Genomic DNA, 23,635 nt, shown 5'->3' on the forward strand with positions numbered 1-23,635 from the left:
GATAATACTGCTAGGCGAGATCTAGGACTGTCTGATAATACTGCTAGGTGAGATATAGGACTGCCTGATAATACTGCTAGGCGAGATCTAGGACTGTCTGATAATACTGCTAGGTGAGATATAGGACTGCCCGATAATACTGCTAGGCGAGATCTAGGACTGTCTAATAATACTGCTAGGTGAGATATAGGACTGCCTGATAATACTGCTAGGTGAGATATAGGACTGCCCGATAATACTGCTATGCGAGATCTAGGACTGTCTGATAATACTGCTAGGTGAGATGTAGGACTGCCTGATAATACTGCTAGGTGAGATATAGGACTGCCGATAACACTGCTATGCGAGATCTAGGACTGTCTGATAATACTGCTAGGTGAGATATAGGACTGCCTGATAATACTGCTAGGCCAGCTTGAAATACGTCACCAGTCCAAAAGTCCAAGCCATATGTAACCTGTTACAAAATCTTTCCCTTGATACATTTGTTTACTTTTCAAACTTTTTGGTTACTCCTAAATATTATGTACAAGACTTTTCAATTGTTTTCAGTAGATTCACATATAGGATTTTCATATACATTAGTAAATTCTGATCGATGGGAGTAATGAAAAGCTTATCAACTAAAACATCAGTGCTTTTTAATTCAATTTCAAATGAGTACTTTTACAGTTTGATAAAAAACATATCCAAGTTCAACTACATTTACACTTAAAATCAAGTAATCTTTATAAAAAGCATTACAAAACTGTCAATCTTAGATGAAAATATTAAAATGTTGCACGATATAAAATGTGCCAGCTTCATTCTTGCAGAGTTTGATTCTTCATTCTTTTAAGCCACCTTTTAAAGCAAGTAGTACAAGCCGAAAATGGAGTTTATTGATGGTTAACCTTGATTTGTCATTAACACTCGATATTGAGATTTAAAATTCATTTAAAGATAAAATTAAATTTTTACACAAAAAGGACACAAAGAAACTGAAAAAATATGGCAAATAAAAATTAAAAAGAAACATGCATTTCTACTTTAATACACTAAGCTAAAAGAAAATTGTTTAACAACACAAAATATTGTAAAATCTTGACGCCATTTCATGGCCAGCTATCCGGAAATGTACGCTTGAATAATAATCCACATAAAATTATTTAAATTGGCCATCAGATTGTTCCAGTCATTTCAAAAGTCACACCAATGATTAATATCTCCATCACGAAAAACTAAAAAATAAATAAAATGGAGAATGCAAAACAGTCATGCTCGTCACAGAGTCCGAGGTACGAGTGCTCTGCGAAATTACAAAGCGCATGAATATAGCAAGAATTGACGTCTGATCCGTGAAATTTTATCGCAGCAAACTTATATGACACCGGGGCTACTGTGAAACTGACCGGCCTCTTAATTGTTATTCTGTATTGACACTAGACATGCTACAAATGACAAGCTGACAAATAAATTCATCCCCCCAAAAAAACAACTTGCAATTCTGAACAACCACACAAACACACATGCAAATAGCAAAGAAAGATCCCCTTGAATGAACAAACATGCAGACTGTGTACAATGAATTGTTAAATAAATAGATGTTAACACTTAAATGAATGGGGATCAGTCTCTTTTAAAGCAAACACTTCTACATCCGCCATTCATAATGCATCCCATGAATCAATGCCATCTCCAGTCTGATATAGTGTTACAATTTAGTTGAAGAAATAAATATTTTATTCCCATTGATCGAATTCAAAGTGTCATGTACTTAGATTCAGCAGTGTCTGTATTAATACAAACAATGTTGGAACCTGTATGTGACTAGAATCCACATTTTCCCTGAGATACTGTCAAACTAATCACATTATCGATAAAATGCACATATCGATTAACTGAATCATTTGAAATCTACTTGATTTATCAGTTTTTTTAATAATGTGGGGTTTTTTTTTTACAACCCTCTAGGCAACCATTGCTAGGTAAAAGTAGTATTCCACCAAAACTGACTTGTGCAATGTCGATAAATGGGAATAAAACAAGGAATGGTAAGGTCAGTACACAATTCTATCATTCTATATAGACTTGTGCGATGTCGATAAATGGGAATAAAACAGGGAATTATATGGTCAATACACAATGCTATCATTCTCTTTTGCTGAACATCAAGGTTGTATTTTATTTGCCTCCATCTTCGCTGTCACGCATCCGCCATTACAAGGTTCTTTTCTAAATGATATTGACAATACAAAAAACATAATTTTGGATTGGATTTGTCTCGTTTCATCTGTAAGCAGCAATGGTCTAGAAGGTCCTGTTCAATTACCCAAGCGTAATTTCTATTGCATGTAAATTCTGAAATAAGAAAAATTACACATTTGAATGAATATGTACTTAGCCATAACAAATTTAAAGGTTTTATGGAATAACTGAAAGATCAAAAAATTAGTTATTAGTGTCCTCTTCAATAATTATGCCATTCTTGCAATTTGTTTGTAAGACTGTGTGTATGCGTGTGTGTGTGTGTGTGATTTAGCTTTTTAACGTAGCTTTAACCATTTTTCAGTCATACCGCTACAATGTCTGCAGCATGACAGTTTATAGTGATGACTAGCACTGGAGCATCATACCGCAGATAAGTACCATCATGTCCCATTCAGTTACATTATCCTGACACTAGGCCGACCAGACCTAACACTAACCTCTTAATGCTGAGTGCCAAGCGAGGCAGCTGCTAGTACCATTGTTATGTCTTTGGTATGACTCTGCCTGGTTTCGAACCCGCGACCTACCGCATACGAGGTGGACGCTTTAACCACTAGGCCACCGAAACGGTTTTGAAAGACTCACTCCCATGTACGTGTGAATATGTTGCCTGACTTGATCGGGCATTTAGGCAATGTAAATTAAAGTCAACTAAAGACATTGACTTATCCATCATGTAAAGCATACATACACCTCGAAACCTGTGTACATGTCAACAAAAAACTCAATATTTCAGCAGTTTTACCATTCGACATAGTTTATTTATCGACTTTTAGAAACATTTCGTATGTAAGTAATTTCCAAAACTTTGAATTAGGATCTCATCTTTGTATTATTATTTTAAACATAAATTCAACTTTAAACAAAAAAAGGTCACGTGTTAACCTTTCTTTACTCTATGTTTAATGCTCCGTGGGAAACGAAACAGTACTTACTATTCAGTGAATGTATATCGCATTGATCAAACTACATTTTGTTCTTTCTTTGCATGTGGAGCCACATTTTCCTTAAACCCCATGTTGTCGTCATCCTCCTCCTCGAGGATCTTGATCTTGAACTTCTTTGGCGGGAATTCTTCATGGTCGTACTTACTGGCTAAGAGGCAGCCCGTACACTTGGCGAGGGAAGCGTTGGCGGCAAAGACATTGTCATACAACAGTCCTGCTACGACTCCACCGAGTAATGGACCAACCCAGTATACCTTTAAAATAAAAATGTCTACATCAGCAACACATTTCTAATTCTTACAAACAAGTTGAATTTACGTATGAAATATTGGTAATACATACTTCTAAATGTTTTTGTATCATCAGTGCTCTCAAGTAACACTTCGATTTAAATTTCTCAACTTGTAGAAATGAGGATGTTGTTTTGTCTTTTAAAAGACCTACAACGGGCTCGACATGACCATTTAGCTACATACCTAAGCTCCAAAATCAGGGCTGTAAAAGGGACATTTACGTATTTTTTAAAGGACTTGATATAGGGATGATTGATAGAATACACGTTAGCCTTGAAAGGTTCCAAAAACGTTTAAATTTTCATATAAATACAGTTGTTAAATGCATCCAGCAAAGATCAAGTACTGAGAAGAAACAGGGTTACTTGATGAAAAGAATGCAAATTCAACGAGTCCAGTTATAATGTGTGTCATGCGCACAACACACGTCTTTGAAGCAACATGCTCATGTCCTAGCCATGTTTCCAAATTGAGTATAGTGGCAGTGGTCTATTTCCAATGCTTTTCTTGTGCTGACAATCTCTGTATTATTTGCGCCAAACCAGATATGTCGTACACGTGGTCCTAAGAACAATTTGGTTGATAATACAGTACGCGCAGTCTTGAGAACAATTTGGTTGATAATACAGTACACGCAGTCCTGAGAACAATTCGGTTGATAATAAAGTACACGAAGTCTTGAAAACAATTTGGTTGATAATAAAGTACACAGAGTCTTGAGAACAATTTGGTTGATAATAAAGTACACACAGTCTTGAGAACAATTTGGTTGATAATACAGTACACGCAGTCTTGAGAACAAGTTGGTTGACAATAACGTACACGCAGTCTTGAGAACAAGTTGGTTGATAATACAGTACACGCAGTCTTGGGAACAATTCGGTTCATATGCAATACATGCATTATTGAAAACAATTCGGTTGAACTTTAAATTCACATGATATATGTATTATCTCAAATAGTAGGAAATGATTATAGTTGCTGCAGTACTAAATCCGTCAGTCAGTATCTACTTTATTTTTTAAAAATCAGTGCAAATGCCTCTGATTAAAGATTATCATTGAAATCGCTATGTTCCAAATATATCTCAGATATTTTCCTGAAGGAACCATGTAACCACCAATATCAAAACTGGATCAAAGTGGATTCAACCTTTTCAATATCTTCTTAATACTTAAAAAAAAATTCTTGCCTCAGTGTTTACATACAAGCCAATATTTTCGTTTTCTATCGATTTTTCTACTTTTACAATTCAACAAATATATGTCAACAATTCTTTTATATCAACCGACTTCAAATAAACATTGGGACCCCTAAAGCGCTCTCCGTTACGGATCACTGCCATCTCACCTGTCTGCTTGGGTTCGAAGCTAGGATTCGGCTAACGTGCGTATGTGAGAAAGCTTGCCAGTAGCTTCTCTTTGGTCGGTGGTTCTTCTCGGGGTTTTCCCGGGTTCTTCCTCCACCATTAATACTGGCCGCCATGCATAGCCTATCGTGTGCTGAAATATGGCGTTAAACCCCACAACAACAAATAATCATTACTAATTTTACTGGCAATTTCGTACTTATCAATCGCAATAATAGAAAAAAAATTTACCCAGTGGTCTTTCCATAATCCCATTACAACGGCTGGTCCGAAACTTCTGGCAGTATTCATGCTGGAACCAGTAAACCTTATCTATAATATAAAGAAAAACACGCATGAATAAATATATCCCAATTAATCGAATAATGAGGCAGGCTCTTGAGATTGGCATGGAAATAAATAAAAATCTATTAAAAATTGTACACAAGCAAAAATGACGATATACTCAAATTAATAAGTGATTATGACTGACGGTCCAATCGTGAGAAGGACAGAACTTTTCACTTTCTGATACATCGCTTGAGACGAATACATTTTTACAATGACGAAAAAGGTGACAAATGGGTACTAGGTAATGACACCTTGTCACTGTCATTCAAACCACCAGTAGGTCTACTGTGTCTTTAAAGAAAAAATCTGTCACAGGTCATAAAAGCTTTTAGAACAATATATACACAAACACGGCCGGCGCCAGACCCGGCCAGGCTATCTGCGCCCTAGGCAAGGTTAGATTCTGCACCCACCCACCCCCGGAAAATGTCAATTTCAAAATTTATAAACAATAATTTTTTTAAAACATGTGCCCCCTGAAATCAGCGCCCTAGGCGGCTGCCTAGTTTGCCTATATGGTAGCGCCGGCCCTGTACACAAATAAAGCATACTTACAGCAAACAGGTGGCACATAGTCACTGACAGACCAATCGTGAGAGGGAATGAACCTCCTAGATCTTTTCGTGCTTTGTCACATGCCGCAAATACTGTTAGAACTAGAACGAAGGTGACACAGAATTCCACACCAACCCCCATCAAACCGTCAACTCCTGGGCCTAAAGATGTCAAGCCAAGAGGTCCTTGCTTTTCCGCTGGTGTTACTGCTCTCAAAATTCCAGCTCCAGCTATGGCGCCAAGCAGCTGTGCAACGATAAACAGAAACGCACGTGCCAAACTGATACGGCGTGTGACCAGCATGGCGCATGTGACTGCCGGATTAATATGGCCCCCACTAATATGTCCGATGATCCAGACAACTGTTGCCACACTAAGTCCAAAGGCGAGTGCGATTTGAACAATATCCGTCGGTGAATAATTGTATGTTACCTTTATCTCGGTTCCATTGTGTATTGCTGATAAAGTATTACCACTTGACCAGTTTTGGATGCACGAACCACACCCAACAAGCACAAGAATTAATGTTCCGATTATTTCAGCTGCTACCGCTCTCCAGAGACGAAGGGATCTGAGATCGTCTAAACTTGTTAGCATCCTGAACTTTTCCACATTCTCAGGAAATCCTCTTACAGATTTCCTTGCAAAACTATGTTGGCCTGCCATCTGATTCTCTCTTGGCCGCCAAACCTGTTCACCAGTATGAGCGTTGTACCGGCCTATGTTTTTTAATTCGATTAAAGGACTTATAGAAGTGACTGTTCCGTATCCTCTGTCTTCCTCTTCTTGATTGTTTGTTTCATTACTCTCAGGCTGCAAAAGAGAAAGAATGACCGTGTATTAAATTTACCTATATACGCATATAAGCCACGCAACATCTTAAACTAGGAAAAAGCTGAAAGATACAAATATTTTGCCCAGAACTAACTGGGAAAGACCTGTTATCCAAATGCATGATCTCAAAATAGGATGTAACCTTTCTCTGGTTTATCCCAGTGAAACAGATGAGGATTATAAGCACAGAATGTAATAAAGCCAGATTTTGAAAGAAGAAAAAGCGAGAGACTGAGAAACACAATGAAGCACATTCGAACTAGATCAAATATGGAACTATCCGAACTGTGAATGGGATATCAATTTATTGGTTAGGCGGAATATGCAAATAAATGTTTCTCCTTAATCATCCGAGGTTTATTCTTCACAAAATTAAGGCGACAATGTACAAAAACAAATTACAATAATCTGGACAATGCCAAAATAAATCTCCAAGAATATGTTCTGCAAAGGAAAATTAATAATTTTGTCACTCTATATTAGTAGTTACATAGAGGGGAGGGGGAGAACCGGGTGACCAAGTAGTCTGCTGTTACAGATCACTGCAATTTCACCTCTGTCCGGGTGGGTTCGAGTCTTCGGCTTGGCCAATGTGGCTACGTAAGAAAGCTTGCCAGAAGCTTCCCGTGAGTCGGTGGTTCTTATCATGGTTTTATTGGGTTCTTCCTCTTCTAGTTATACTGGCCGCCATTTGTATCCTGTCTTGGGCTGAGAAAGGGCGTTCACCCCTCCTCCTCCCCCAAAACATCTCCCAGCAGAGTCCTTACAATATTGTGCCAAGTAAATCTGAGCATCTACGAAAAGACACATAAAACAAAGGTAATGTTGGCGGGTTTTAACGTCACTTTTAACCTATTACTTGCTATGACAAGCCCATGAAATGGGAACTATGCGCCTTTCACAAAGACACACCGAGGCATCCGACCCTGGATGGCCGGGCGGGGGGGGGGGGGGGTTATCAAGCATAAAGTGTGCATATTAAATGTCAGTTAGTTTTTTTTTTTTTAAAAATCCCACCGCGCTATTACTATTATCGATTGAATATTCGCATAAATCAATGTTATATTCAGTGATATAAGTGTACAGCCATCTGAAAATAATCGGGTGTCTTTAAGCTGGATCGATTCGTTTCCAAGCCAAACATTGTCTGAAGAAAAATGACAAGGTATACTACGTCAGTGGATTGATGTATCGACTCTTTTGCATTTCATGCATGAACGTGTCCTTTGTGGCTGCAAACAAAGACATTGGATTGGTAAGGCAAGTTGTCAGTCGATTTACAGGTATGTAGTAGAACTGCAATTTTCCAGCTTAAACCGGAATGGTTTGGAAGCTGAAACGTGCTGTTACAAAGCAACGGTCGAAAGGGCTTGTTCGTGACAATACGAATAAAATAAAAAAAATACACTGTCGTAATTCTGTACAAAATAATATTTTATGGATGCTGTCAGAAGTTTAAAGTATGTCCCTTGTTAATTTAACATGCCTTTCAGTCAAGTTTATGTCATTGATTCACTCATCGTTGATTAAACTTTGCTGAGCCTTCATAAACACTAGAGCGTTTATTCGTGTATCGGTGACGATATTAAGTTTCTTTTTGTCGTTTGTGTCGTAAAGGTATTGAGATGTTCTCTTTTTAAAACTACTGTCAGATCTATTTCTCAAGATATAATATTACTATTAAACTGGGTCATTATGAAAATCGTTAAAAAGATGTTGCAATCTATGCAACCAACAGGGACTTTTTGATAAAATAAAAAAATAAAAAACCACTAGAACAGACTCAATAAATGTGTGCATTTTGCTTTTAACAAAATACTCATATCTGTGAAAAACATGACAGTTTTATTGTTTATTGATAAACGAAAACAGGACAAATCACGCTCACCATGACTGACATACCGGCATATACGGATTTTACTAAGATGTTGATCACGCAAAGATGTGTATGATTATCACTTGTGAAACCTTTTATAGCATTGCGCAATGATGAATCAAAATAACACTATAGCATTGCGCAATAATGAATCAAAATAACACTATAGCATTGCGAAATAATGAATCAAAACAACATTGACTAAACATAAAACACGCATGACGTGATAATGCGACAAGATTGTTAGACTTAAGTATACATAAATTATAACAATCAGTATATATAAAAAAATATGACGCTATAATAATTGTTGACCAATAATAACACGCTAAGTAATGAACACTAGGCCACCATTTTATTACCTATAAAATGTTAAATAACACCTTATGACAAACTGAGAAACAAATCAATCAAGAAACACTACCATTGCCTTTACAATGTGAAAACTTGTATACCTGTATCTCTTTATCCATCTGTTTAAAGCGCAACTAAGTACTTACTCAAAAATATCGAAGACCGCTTGGTATCTTTACGCTTAGAAGTCTTTGACTAGCCTCAGAAAAATGGCAGCAGCCAGGTGCGCAGCTGATGATGATTTTATTTATAATTAACAAGTTCAAGGGTCGTCGCCAGGTGCGCATCACCCGATTGGATGGATTGAGCGTGTTCGATAATCTGCAGCCGTAATTATGCGTCTTTACCACAATGTGTAGCCATACAACTTTTATTTGATCACTATGGGGACTGCAGAAGTACCGCTTGCTTTATCATTGAACGAATTGATCGAATGATGAATATAGGTATACATTAATATAACAGCAGAAATCTCAGAAAAAAATATTAAATATAATCATTAAAGTAATCATTTTCATTATTTTGTTTTTGTTTTTAAAAAAAATTATGTCATTTACCGATGGCAACGGCAGTAGTGGCAAAACGATACACATTCCACTGAAATGTATGCCTTGTTGATCAGAAAACGTGTCCTTTCATAATATTGTAATGAATCTCCAAAAATTACACGCAACAGCATGGAAATGACAACTTTATCCTAAAGATTATTATAAACAGTCCCTATTATACAGCATTGTTGCAATAATAATAATAATAAACTATCTTTAACGATAACACATTTGGTCATGACTGACTCATCTGCCAAGTGGTCCTCAGATTTGTAATTGGCTATGCTAACAAATAATCCACAGAATAAAAATACAAGACCATGCACATAACCAGGTATCGTCATACACTCGTTTATATATATTTAACATGAATAACTATGTGTGACTATATATATATATATATATATATATATATATATATATATATATATATATATATATATATATATATATATATATATATATATAAAATCAAATCTGGACATATCATTTATGGATATGATAATAAAGATTTCAATACAGAGCTTTTAATATTTCTTTCCAGCTGGTCAAGAAAGAATTTAATATTTTTACAGATAGCTGTAGAATACTGTTTAAGTGTACGGGTGCAAGATTATAATGAACTGTGTTTTGGTATGCATCTTGACAGATCCATTGGAGAAACGACCAATCTGTATCGTTTGTTGACAAGTATATAAACCCTAATAAAAATCAATGAGTCTTACAAGCTACGGGTACTTTTTGTTTTTTAAAACGACCATTATCAAAGCATCTTTTAGTAAATACAATTTGCCTTTTTATTTTTCAATGCTATAGTTTCTTCATCATAAACAAGTATTAAAAAAAATCTTCTGAACCACTGTGCGTAAAACAACCATTTGATAACAAACTTGGTACACGTTTCCGTATCGTACCTAAATATCTTCTTCAACGAAAAAATAAAAGAATAAGAATGGCAAGAATAAATGGAATGATTCCAGCAAACTCCTACAAAGATAAGATAATGATCGGAATGAACAATATGTCATCATATCCCACCACATAATAATCGGAATAAAGTCTATCTCATTAAAGTACACAAATAAATCATGAAGACCATTCAAACTACACCCAATGAGGGTTTCCTTGCGATTACAAGCAGTTATCATAATTCACGATGAAACGATAAATGTTTCTCTCACTGAACTCCATATATATTGTTAATGAGAGATCTAAATTTAAAAAATACATGGTTTCACCTTTTGTAATACTGTAGAACTAATGTTGCAACCAAATCAAATTTTCGATAAGATCGGTGACTTAATACAACGTTGTTAGAGGGCATTTATAAGGTATGGAGGGCAATTGTATGAAATATTAATGAGATCCATGATTGGTTTTAAGAATATCACACAAGTCATAGACGGTTCTGACAGTTCATTGGAAGTATCCGAATTCAAAGTCAACCTAGCATTAACATCAGATATGCGTATGGAAAATTCAAAATTCCACAAAGACCGTGGAACCTGGAGGTGGATCTTGACAGATGGGTCAGACATCAATTTTCATGCTCCATAAATCTGAGAAAAAATATACACCCCTGGTGTTTGTCTCTCAAATGTTTGCTTAATTTTGCTCATAACTCTAAGAAATAACCCCCGTTTTTTTTTGGTCACATTGCAAGTGCAGCGGTATTTACATTCTCTTGGTCATTATGTCCGTCTTTGTGTCTGTCGCAGTCTAATTAGTAACATTAAACAAAAACCAATCCAACAACACGACAATTGGTAGGACTAACCAAATGCACTTGTGCATGACCCTATCGGGAATTTGGTAATAAAATAACTTAATCCAGCAATTAGTGACTATTTTAATTTTGACAAATTATTTGGGGCCGGAACAATCTGATTAAAATCGAGATTCCCGATACACTTATTTTAGTAACCTATGTTTTTAATTTTTAAGTTTTTTCTTTCATAAATGTGAAATCTGCAGTTTGATTGGTGAATCGAAAGTTTTTTTTTTATAATAAAAAAAGACCTCGTAATCAATGGTAGCTCAGCTGGTAGAGCGTCGGTCTCGAAATTGAGATAAGATGCCAGCACAGGCTAACCCTCGAAATCGAGATAAGATGCCAGAACAGACTAACCCTCGAAATTGAGATAAGATGCCAGCACAGGCTAACCCTCGAAATTGAGATAAGATGCCAGAACAGACTAACCCGAATCGACCGTCTCTGTGTATCTCTCAGATATGCACCTGGCTTCTAATTTCTGGACATAGAATAATAAATGGGTTTAAAGTGCCGTTGAACCAACCAACCGGGAAATGCAGCATTACTAATACATTTCCTCTGACGAGGCTCTCGAATCATTCGTATAAAGACGCCCAAAAATGTACATACAGTTTCCACCCATGATTGTACAAGGAAAGTAGCCATACAAATTATACTGTTCTTATCTGACCTAATATATAATTTTGTTTACATATTTGTCACAAATGAATCTATTAAACCTGTACGAGACAGAAGAAAGCTTCTAACATACACAAATGGAGCTTCCTTTAACGGCTATTCGTAATAAGAACTGATCTAACGCTGCGCGGGTGTGGTATAGACAACTATCACTTATAGTACATAATGAGTTTAAAGTTCTACATTATTTACTTTTTTTAAGTGTCATTTAAATGTTCTGGAGCAATCTGTTTTACAGAAAAAAAAAGTATTTACATGAGCTTAAATAGGCAATTTAATATTCTATTTTCGCGTAATAGAGCATGGCATTTTGAAAGTATTGAGCCGTCGCATTGTGATTATCTTGTTGGTATTGCATTGTAATTATCTTGTTGGTATTGCATTGTAATTATCTTGTTGCATGAAGACTAATCAAGATGCAACGAGCGTTACATTTTTTCATGCACGTTGGGTCTTGCATACAACGCACGTGGAAAACATCTCGATGCCAGCTAATGGGGGCTGCCACGCTGGTCTTCTTCCGACACATATTACACGCATACCTGTAACCCGGTTATTTTCAAACTTTCCATATCGAAATTACATTTGTGGTCAGTTTTGCTAATAGCAAAGAGAATTACAGAACTTAATAAATTGCACAGTATACATTTATTTGTTTGTGTACAACTTTTCATCTCAATTTTCACCGCATGTACTTCTGGGTATTAATCCGCCAAAGTTTATATCTTCTGGTATCATTAATAATTCGTTCTTAATACATATCTACAGATCATGCTAAGTACTTGACCATAGCTACTTATACTGTATAAACATTGCATGTATGAATACATGGAACGTGTACTAAATTTAACTGCAAGTATGAAAACTATTCTAGTTGTCGTATCCATTTACTCTAGTGTGTGAGAAGGCACTTCCCGAAAAACAATTGTGTGAATCAAATTAAGACCAATGTTAACAAAAGGACAAGCTGATCTGGTAAGAGATACGGATAGCTGCATACTTTACAACATGGTACCTGCTACAGTGTTAAACTAGTGTGTATATATATATATATATATATATATATATATATATATATATATATATATATATATATATATATTTGGGGCTAATTGTGTCATTATTATTATCAGTATTATTATTATCAACATACATGGAGAACTGTGTTGTCTTCATCGTTAAATAGTTTGGGTCTTGGAAACTTTTAGACCACGATTTCAAGCCCTTCCTTTACAAAACATTAACTTAACACGCCAAGTAAAATTTTGGAGCACAGAATTTACTCTGTACATAGATTCAATAATGTTCGGCTTCCAGGAACGTATTTCCCGTTAAACCGGCAAAGCAGCTGCCGAGGGTGGCATATTTCAAGGGACTGCAGATTTTATAGTATGAAAATCGGGCTTTATTACAAAATTTATTTAATTGTTAACACAAAAGAAGAAAAATCAGATTTAAGTTTGTAATTATTTAAAGGCGTAAAGGTCTTCAAAGGCTTTGTTTTTGGCCAGGGGAGGTGTGGGAAAGGCGACAACTCTGACAGTGCCTAAAGGCGGTCAAGTAAAAAATCGGTCACTGTTGTAACCTGTATAAATTGTCTGATGTTATCTTCTGATTGGAAATTTGAACATGGATACTTTGAAAATATACATCAAAAGGAACAAAATAAATACTAATAAAATAAGTCCTGAATGGTACAAAACCGGAAAGGTAAAAATAAATACGTTAAAGTCGATATATTACTGGTTATTAATAAAGATTGTTTGCTATAAAATTTCCGTTTCGATTAAGCTGTATTTTCACACCTTGGACATTACACCAGCTAGTATGATCATATGGCTTTTGCTGAGTACAGAATAAACTATACAATTTCATAAAGTCCAGGTGCTAGGAGTACCTATATTACGTTCCAATTCCTAATTTGTTGTTGTTATTGTGGGTTATGGAGGCCAGTTTAACAGGTGGAGGAATACCCCAGAAGAACCACCGACCTACGGGAAGCTTTCTCACATACTCACATTGGCCAAGCCATATACAGTAGGTAAAATTGCATCTTGATCAAATGCGACTAGAACAAACAAATCTATTTTTTGTCAGTTTCTAAAACTACACCATAACTAACAAAGTCCACAACATTCACTTTCTTGTTTAGCTCGACTCCTTGCAGAGTGGTAACGTTTCTCACCCGTAACAAGAATGACTACACCTCAGCATGGTACATGTGGTGATGTGTGATATATGTCCTGTACATGTACAGACTTAGCATGTACAGAGTTAGCTTAGAAATCGGCTTTAACGTGTGTTAGACTTTAGAGTACAGTGTTAGAAAGTAACACAAATAATTCGTTTCATAGGCAATTAGTTACTATCTGAACCTGTTATAAATTACCAGAATCGTAACGTAGGTATTATCAACAGTTAAAATTAATTACAGAGCATAGTTTCTGCTGTGCTCATTTGAAGTCATATGGCCAACATACATGGTGTAATAAACTGAACATAAAACCTTAAACACCTACCATGTATGCAGTACTGGTACCGTCAGATGTGACTGTATTGTCCATATTCTCTGTAGTAGGCATGTTTAATGAACTAGCAGTCACGCGGGGTAACTCGGCTATGAAGAGTATCTGTCGAAAACCTGCTCGTCGTGTTATGTCTCCACGTTGATCTGTTTAGCTGAACGGTATACGCTCTCAATATACCCGTTCGTTCCAAACCTGTTCACTCCAAAACGCCTTATTCCGGACTGAACCGCACTTGAATTGTGTTTATCTATTTATGAGATAAACTTTGTTCGACGTGGGATTTAGAGGTTAAATTACATTTCATCAGACGTGAAAATAATGTAAAGAAGAATAAGATACGTCGTTTGTCATAAAATAACATCTTCTGTAGGAGTCGTATCGTGCATACAAGGTTTCATTGTAGCATAAAAGGTTTCATTCTAAAGAGACTGAGACAGTCGCATTAACTCAGTTTAATGAGCGTTGAACTCGTAACTCATGGGTCGCAGGTTCAATACCCGCGGTCCCCTGGTCATCTTGGGTCGGCTGCCTCAATGTCCTTGGGACAGGAACTTGTCTCCTAATTCCTAGGCATTAAAACCTTAACTCAGGCTGCCAGGTAAGCTGAGGTCGGCTGTCTCGGTGTGTCCTTGAGAAAGACACGTGGCTCCCATTATCTTGGCATCATAAAATGGAATAGCCTTCTGAAGGCATCTCAAATTAAAACATCAATTGCATTTTAAAACAGATTGCGACTTCTGTCAAATATGTGCGTTCATTTGCTTCCGCTTCGTTTAAACAATTTGCTATGATGACGATCTTCTATGAATTCGTTAGAAATGAATACCCATAATTAAGATAAAAACATTCCGCTGTGTTTGAGATTGCATCAATCTTTCCATTCTCGTTCATAATGAAGTCTTATCCTATATACATATATTATTCAGGGAAGTAGTGTGCTTTTTTTAAAAACAATTCGCATGTCTGTTTTGTAGCTTAATGACACGCTTGCTCTTTCTGAACAATTGGAAACTAAAACTGACCAACGACACAAAAGATATTGAGGTTAAAATGAATGAATATAGAAACGAAGGAAAATGAACGTTTCAAAGACTTAAGACTATTCGACCATGTTCCAGTATTAACTTCAAATATGGGGGAGGGGGGAATGTCGCATTAATTTCATTTTCCGGGCGCAAGACAAAGTCAGGAACGGAAGAAAAGTAGACATAAATGTACTAACCAATGGCATAATATAAGAAACAGAAAAAAAAGTAAACCTACATAAAATTGCCATGATGCAGAAAGAAAGAAAAAAAGACAGAAAAAATGTATAATCTTCTTTTGTAACAGTCATCCTTTTCTATCCATCGGGAAAAAAACATTACCGTCATTACTCACTTATAAATCCAGTACAATTGCAACCACCACAGACCCTGTTTTGCCATCGCATACTGCGACGACAGAGCAGGGTCTACTTTTGTTCTACTGATTACTCCTAACAAACTTCGGAGACCTAGATATACCTGTACATTATGACGACAAATCTGGATCGAATTATAGGCGAATATACACAGTTACTACAGTTCTGATTGCGACACTTTCCTCGTTTCCATGACAATTCCACAAATAATCATCTCAGTCACGCCTTAGCAATGCATTTCGCCATTTTACAGAAAAGGGTGGCCCGACATGTTGATAATATACAGAACATTAGTAATTTTATATACTAAATGTAAATCAAACATCCCTACACACCCCACACCCCAAGTATTTACTTGGGTACTTGCACTGTCATATTTTCCGTAATGATAAGTATGGCACTTGAAAACATAGTTCACAATATTCTGTAACGAAAATCTATTGGATGTATTTTTTTCCACATCCGAGAGACTTGGAACATATCTTTTAGAAATAAGTTGATCGCCACGAAACATGATGGATTCGTTGAGTGAGAATGTTTCGCAAAAACAACCTGTACGCAGCCATTTGACCAATCTACAGCGTAAATTCACATTTGCTATTCATCTAATACCCTCTGATTATCCTTCACATTATATATTCACATGTCCTGAGTGACTCTCTCTCTCTCTCTCTCTCTCTCTCGGGTGCCTAAGCTTAATTTGAAAATAGGACATAATTTTACTGGTATTCTCCGTGTATTTCTATGTCAATGACGAAAATGCCTGTTGTTTATTTTCTTCTTACTCTCTGTAGTCTTTCCCCTTGATGATTTAAATGCACAGTGGTCATTACACCATGAATATTGGCCATGTGACTTTATATGAGCATAGAAGAAACTACACATTGCAATTGGTAATTACCTAGATTTAATTGTTGCAATTACAAATAGCTAAAACCTTTTAGTCAACTGTCACTAGAGCAAGCAATTTACTTTTTTAAATTTTCAAATCTTCTCCAAAAACATCCAGTTAACCCCCTAAAGGTCAGGAAGGGCACGTCGACCTTAATAAATAAACTGCCAACCCGAGTAATATAAAGTCCGTTTTGTTAGATGTATACAAAAATCGTTCTTAGTGTCTACAGATGTCTTTAACTGACCGTATTTTACTTGTATAATCTGACCAGTCTTACTTTTCTACACAAACGACAACACCCATTGTGTCTTTCTTGGCAGGATAGTTGTCCATGTATTTCATAAAAGACTGGAAACCTTGTTGCAATGACCTCGACAAAAGAAAACATTAAAAGATTACATTATCGCCAATCAGTGGGCCATGTCAGCAACACTTAATAAGGTGTCTCATAAAATACATTTTGTTACTTAATAACAAATTTGACCTTGAAATATGCCTACGTAGATGAATTACTACTTTATTCTCAAATGAAAACATTCTCGCAATAAACAGTTAAAACCATAAAGTGTCGAGAACATAGAAAAGATTAAGAGAATAAAGACAACATTTAAACGGAAATCATCTTATCCCAAATAAAATATTGTTAAAAAATACAGGAGCGTAGTGGATTATCGCCCTTTGCTTGCGGCACAGATGGGAATGCATGTCTAGCTAAAGTTTTTGATTATCGATTTTAAAACACTACTGTTAAATATTATCCTCAAAAATATGGAGAATAGGAAAAGGGAAGGCTTTAATACTGGCTAACAGACTGGAAAAGGATAATAAAACGATATCAAAACTGCAATAGCTCACCGTCGCAATTTCTCAAGCTTCTTCACTGCATATTCCCCAACCATCAGTTTCATAGTCGATCACAGACAAAATACGGCTGTTGCCTAATATGAAGTTACATAACTTTTAAAAACCGGTTATTATGGACAAAATGCATTTTAAAAAATTAACAAAGCAAGAATTTCGTTCTTTAGAATCTGCCCCCCACCGAACCCCGACCAAAATTTTGCCGCCCAAGGCAACTGCCGTCTGCCTAATGAAAAATTCGCCACTGCGATACCGAATTTCAGGTAAACTCCCGCCTGTAAAAGGTATTCCAAATATGAGCTCGTGCACACTTTTAACCGTCGCAGCTTAGTAACGTCAAAATTTCTTTTCACTTCTGTCCTCAGTGGAAAAAGCGTGCGTCATTTTATTTCAACTGTTTACCAAGGCATTTCAACTACAAATGCCGATTTAGCAGTCATATGACAACAAGTGACTAGATTAAATTAATTGATTGGTTATCAAGTCCCATAACCCGCCCTTGTAATTGTCAATGACGAGAAGGCCCGGTCGGAAAAATGCGCAGTATTTGTATGTATAGGATTTAATGGCAGATAAGCCCAATCATGGCTCTAAAGTGCCTATTAAATGCATTGCTCTAAAATGATAAGGAAAAATCTGACAGAAAACATTCAGAACATTAATCCGAATAAATAAATCCAAATATGTGGATCCTCATGATCAAAGACAGAGATCTATTTGTTTTCTAAAAGATTAATGGTAAAAGAGGATAACGTTCTGTAAAAAAATTATACTCAAAATAAAAACAAAACAAAGCGGTTTAAAGGGAAAAGCCCCTGAAATACAAGTTTAGCATTGTACTTTTCAAACATAAATATATTTTTAACATCATTTGGTCTCCAAGAAACCAACCCTTCATCGTAAAAGTATGGGTCATTCGAATGAATATACTGATAACAACTTCCCCACCCCGTAAAATAAGAAATTCGTGTATATACAAACCTAAAACATATTAAACCTAAAGAAAACTTGTGAATATATTTTGTTCAGTATACTCCGTTTTTATACAACTTTGTCTGTTAATATACAAATTTGGAGACTATACAAATGTTGAACGTACAGAAGTGTTTCCGAATTATAAAACGTTCCAAACATTAGAAACATTTTTCTCTTATTATGTTTGGGTCTTGACCTAAACAGAGTGGCATACAGAAAAAGAGACAAAGGTGGAACAAAGACTAACCTCAATTAACCTGGACCAAGTGACATAAATAACATATACTTAAGGCAATAATATTATCCGTCATGAATTAAAATATTTTCGATAAATTATTTATATTGTTGTTCATCACTATTCAACGGCTGCATTTTTAAATGAGAGTCTTCTTACTACGACACTAATCCTGATCTATGGGATAATCCCCACCCTGCCACGAGTCAATAAGATGTACAACAAATCCACCGCTCTTCTGATCCTCGACTACCTACCGCGAATGGAGGTTTTGTTACAGATCCAAACGATATGAATATTTAGCTGTTTTCAGCGACGGGTTCTCTCAACTGTACTAAACGACTTAGTTTGGGAAGGGTATATATTTAAAAGACTACTATTGTTGTATATACCGTGATCTCACAATATTCTGGAAAATACCTGTCCATCCCACGCTTTGGTGAATTTTAATGACTCGTTACCGGATTGAACCGCATTTGAGCTTTGTCCTTCGGGGAATAATTACATGTACACCAAATAGGCATATATGAGTCAACGAGTAAGCACTTTCTATAACAACAACAAAAGCTGAACTTTGGGAACCTTATGAACATCGTGTCAAATCAAATAAGTTAATTGAAAAAATACAATGATCTGTTCTTTCACCCAGTTATTCATTTATTTTGCCTTCCAAATATGAAATACATATAACCGCCTTTTTCTCAGCTTTCTCGATCAAACTGAGAATTAACAAATTTAAATTCTCTTATGTGTTTCTGTGCGTATACCGTCACAATGAAATCACGGTCCTATTTTCTGTCCGATCATAAATACGTAATTTAGGATACCTTTACGAGGAACTTATATTTCTATGTCAAACTCAGAACATCAGCCATGTACATGTTTGCTTGATATGGACATTTCTAGGTTGTGCCCCATTGTTTTCCTAACTCACGCAATGTTGTAATGTCCTACAGACAAGGCTTACATCCAAGAGAAAATTTATGCTGAGCAGGTATGTATCTTATACTTTTTTACATTCTTTTCGAACGGTACCTCCTGTATGTCTTTGAATCATTTCGCTTACACCATAGTGACACAAGTGCTGAAACCATGTAATAATTGCATCTGTGTTTAAGTCACTCTCTCCACAAATAATTGGTTCTGTCTTCATGAAACGTATTCAATTGAAATCAGTGGGCCGTTCAAACTGCTAATTAAAGGGGAACAACACTATAGATAGTAATGCGTTATTACAGCTAAATTTTCATAATGTTTATCACATTTCAAATTGAGAGATAACTTGAGATAAAATGCGTGCTTGCTAACAGTGAAATTGGAAATCATTTTACAATGGCATTGGAACTTTCTTGCAATGACCTTGTATAAAACATTAACATGGTGGGGGGGGGGGGAATTCAATGTATGTGAGCAAACGTTATGCAAATACAAGTTCATCTTACGTAATCTGATATTTAATATGTCTGCTCGCATAAAAGAGTAAATTCCAACGTCAATTTTGCATCAATGCATCTCAAAACCCTAAAAACAATTCTTTCTACAACAAACATAAATTGTCCAAATAGGAACGTTTACCTGGGAAAATAAATCCTCGAGTTAAATTTGTTATGGAAACTCTTCAAAAAGGTTTCAAGATTTTATAGAACAGGTTGTAAGAGAAGAGCATATCAAATAAGCTTGAACGGTCAGGGAAAATAGTCGAGACTAACTCACTTCGAGACAGACTTTTTGTGCACATGTAAACTGACAGGTGTCATGTGTATATGAACCCTACTTCGTTCTTATGTCAAACTTTTTCGCACGCTATGTGCACCAGTTGTCGCAAGAATATAAGCAAATGCTTCAGCTTCAGCAATAAACGAGTGAACAAAATGGAATTTCCTTACAAAAATCTACCGATGGTATTATCACCTCAAAAGTGACCCAATACGAACATTAAAAAACCTGAATAAACTTATTCAAATACTAAATTCCCATAACAGTATGGCAGCACACGTTCATTGTGACCTGGCTTGACCTTTCACACGCCTATCAAACGATGCATACAAGTAGAATCAATCGGAACGTCCTCAACTATTTTTTTAGAGACAAAAATGCATGTATGTCGTGGATATAAGGGATTAAACCATAATGTATCCAGACTATCTCTGCTATTTTCATTACTGGATTAAATGCAGAATTGACTGAGAAGTTACAAATGGAAAATATTTCCACGCATTTGCAAATTTTCAATCAAATTTTGTTTCGTGATTATCCGAAGTATTCGAAATGTAGCTACATTTGAGAACTGACCTCGAAGTTGTGAAAGATAATATTTCCTCTTTCTTTCTTTATTTCTTCTCACAAAATATGTTGCTTGGGGCTTTCGTTCAGATTTAAATAATGTAGAGTACCTTTATTACGTTATTGGAATTACAAATAGACAAATTTTTAATCAAAGGGCACTAGAAAATAAAAACTAAATTTTTTTTACAAAGCCTGTATGAAATTGTTGTTGTTGTTGTAGGTTATAACGCCATTTTTCAGCACACGATAGGCTATACATGGCGGCCAGTATTAATGGTGGAGGAAGAACCCGGGAAAACCTCGGAAAGAACCACCGACCCACGAGAAGCTACTGGCAAGCTTTCTCACATAACCATATTGGCTGAATCCGAGACTCGAGCCCACGCAGACAGAGGTGAGATGGCAATTATCCGTAACGAACAGCGCTTTAGACCACTCGGCCTGTATGAAATAGTTTCTGTACAAAAGTGATTAGTTTAAATTGTTTCTTATCCAGGAAGAATACAGTTTGGGGCGTTTGGCTAGATAAAAGCACCGGAAAGTAAGCCAGTGCTGAACACATAAGTAAAGAATTGCATGTCTTGAAGAAAGAACTTTTTAAAAAGTTTGCGTGTACTAGAGAAACTTTATTCATGTGAAACGGCTAGTTTTGTGACTTTCACATTTATGTGGTTTAAACAACTGACAAATATACAGGCAGACAAACAGAACAAATGAAGAAAAAAAAATCAATATATTTCGTTGTCAAACAAAACTAAACGTACACGCACAAAGACAAAGTCAAATAAAATCACATTGTAAGTCGAAAAAAGCCCTCACTACCTACCGGGTACATATCCTTAGGAATATTATCCGATGTCATTGTGGTACTTAAAACCATAGTTATGGTTTATCAGTTAGGAACCCACCTTTTATATATACTTGAAAATCAACCAGCCAAATCTAGTGTCACTAATTGATGCAAGACATTTACACATGTACGCGTTACTCCGAGTCATGACGTATTAGATGACGCAGTCGAGTTTATGCTTCCTTATACAAAGACAAATACATATCTGCCCTAAAGCCATAGAAGCATACCACCTAACTAAAACCCGCCTTTCCAGCTAGAACCTGTTTAACCAACAAATGTATTTGCTGTAAAGTTCACCTTTTCGATATAGAATTCTTGTTACTTCAGCACCGACACAAAAGTATGTTTCGCAGATTTGTTAAAATCCATGCCGTCACCAGATAAATGAGTACATGTATTAATCCAAGTAATTGTATCTGACAAGTTACATCACCGATTAACAGTACTAAAGTATAAATGGTGTAATACAAGGTAACTGATTCCTTATTATAAAGTGCTGTACTGGAAACATCTAAACAGGGAATAAATATCTTTTAACAAATTACATAACTAGTACATTTTAAAAATAATAAAATTCAAAAAAATTAATATAAAGTTGTTGATTTATCATAATTTCACTACGCGTTACGAAAATATTTCAAAATTTCTGTATTGTCTGTTTAAAGGTGTTTAAAAACTTTGATGTTTACTATTGTAAAGTATACTGTCACTTAGTAACATAGCATTTGATTTTTCTTTTAGTTGAAAAGCAACCCACCTTTATCTCGACATGATTATGAAGCACACACAATGGTTCGGTAGGTATTCGCAGACTGTCTCATTAAGATAAGGCAAAAACTGATTTACTGTCTTGAGCATCAGTCACTTGAAAATCTCGACATGTTCATTTTTTTATGTTAAATTTTGTATGACCCATTTCACGCTGTCAGACAAATACCACTATTCACATTAGTTACTGATATAAGAATATCCCATTCGACCTGTACATAAAGCACACGGGATAACAAAGGAAACAACAAACAATGTGTTTAAGGTCACGTCGGAATGTTCAATACAACTTACTTGTTGTTCTAAATTGATCTGGGGTGGATTTATAGAGGTTCAGAAAGTTAAGTCTACAAACATCCCTCCCATTCCTTTTCCTTTTATAACATAGTTTGATCTCCATGAAAATCGTGGAGAGAGACGGCTAATTTAAACAGATCGAACTACACCTTCACAAAGTCGAAGTCGTATAGACCAAAAAAACTTGTATTTACCTGACTATCTATCCAATTCATATTAAACAAGTTCATAAATTTTATTCACCCTTGTTGTGTACTGCCAGTGAAGTAAAGAAACTGTGTACTTACCGTCTGTGTAGTCATTTTTCCTCTTTGAAACCGAAAATTTCACTCTATGTTGACGGCGTGGTTTACTTCCCAAATCTGTACCTCTCTCACTTCCCTATTAGGCACGGCCACAGAAAGAACACAGGTATGACAACCATTCGATTATAAATACCACGTGGTTATTGGTGGTCGGTGATGCGTGGATTTAACAGCTTACGAATAACCTCTTAAGCCTATACATCAAACGAGCGTGTGTGTTTGTTGGGGATATCCTTTAGAACCTACGCGGACAGAGTTGAGATGGTAGTATTCGGTAAAGGCGAGATAGCCTTTAAAAAGCACATTATTCATGCAATCCCAACCCGTCACCTTTGTGGACAATGAACAGACTCCAGAAATCACATAATCTTACCCTGTCCAAAAATACCGACTAACCAATACAATAAGAGAAATGTATCGGG

General features: G+C 36.0%; 1 protein-coding gene across 4 annotated transcripts; it reads right to left on the reverse strand.

Moving 5' to 3' along the window:
* Window positions 1-624: 624 nt before the first annotated feature.
* LOC149782841 (aquaporin AQPcic-like) lies at window positions 625-23,385 on the reverse strand. Of its 4 annotated transcripts, none has more exons than XM_089934372.1 (5): window positions 23,196-23,385; window positions 5,745-6,557; window positions 5,091-5,171; window positions 3,186-3,451; window positions 625-2,340 (listed from the first exon to the last, which is right to left on the reverse strand). In XM_089934372.1, the coding sequence occupies exons 1-4, from the start codon at window positions 23,208-23,210 to the stop codon at window positions 3,212-3,214; spliced, it is 1,149 nt and encodes a 382-aa protein (XP_089790498.1). In that variant the 5' UTR covers window positions 23,211-23,385; the 3' UTR covers window positions 625-2,340; window positions 3,186-3,211. The 4 variants fall into 4 exon arrangements, with proteins under 4 accessions (XP_089790498.1, XP_089790497.1, XP_089790499.1 ...); XM_089934371.1 differs by lacking the exon at window positions 23,196-23,385 and adding an exon at window positions 21,817-21,974; XM_089934373.1 differs by lacking the exon at window positions 23,196-23,385 and adding an exon at window positions 18,962-19,040.
* Between the last annotated feature and the right edge of the window lie 250 nt (window positions 23,386-23,635).

The sequence above is a fragment of the Sinohyriopsis cumingii genome, chromosome 15, assembly GCF_028554795.1.
Source record: "Sinohyriopsis cumingii isolate HCF-2022 chromosome 15, ASM2855479v2, whole genome shotgun sequence".
In the NCBI taxonomy this organism is placed as follows: domain Eukaryota; kingdom Metazoa; phylum Mollusca; class Bivalvia; order Unionida; family Unionidae; genus Sinohyriopsis; species Sinohyriopsis cumingii.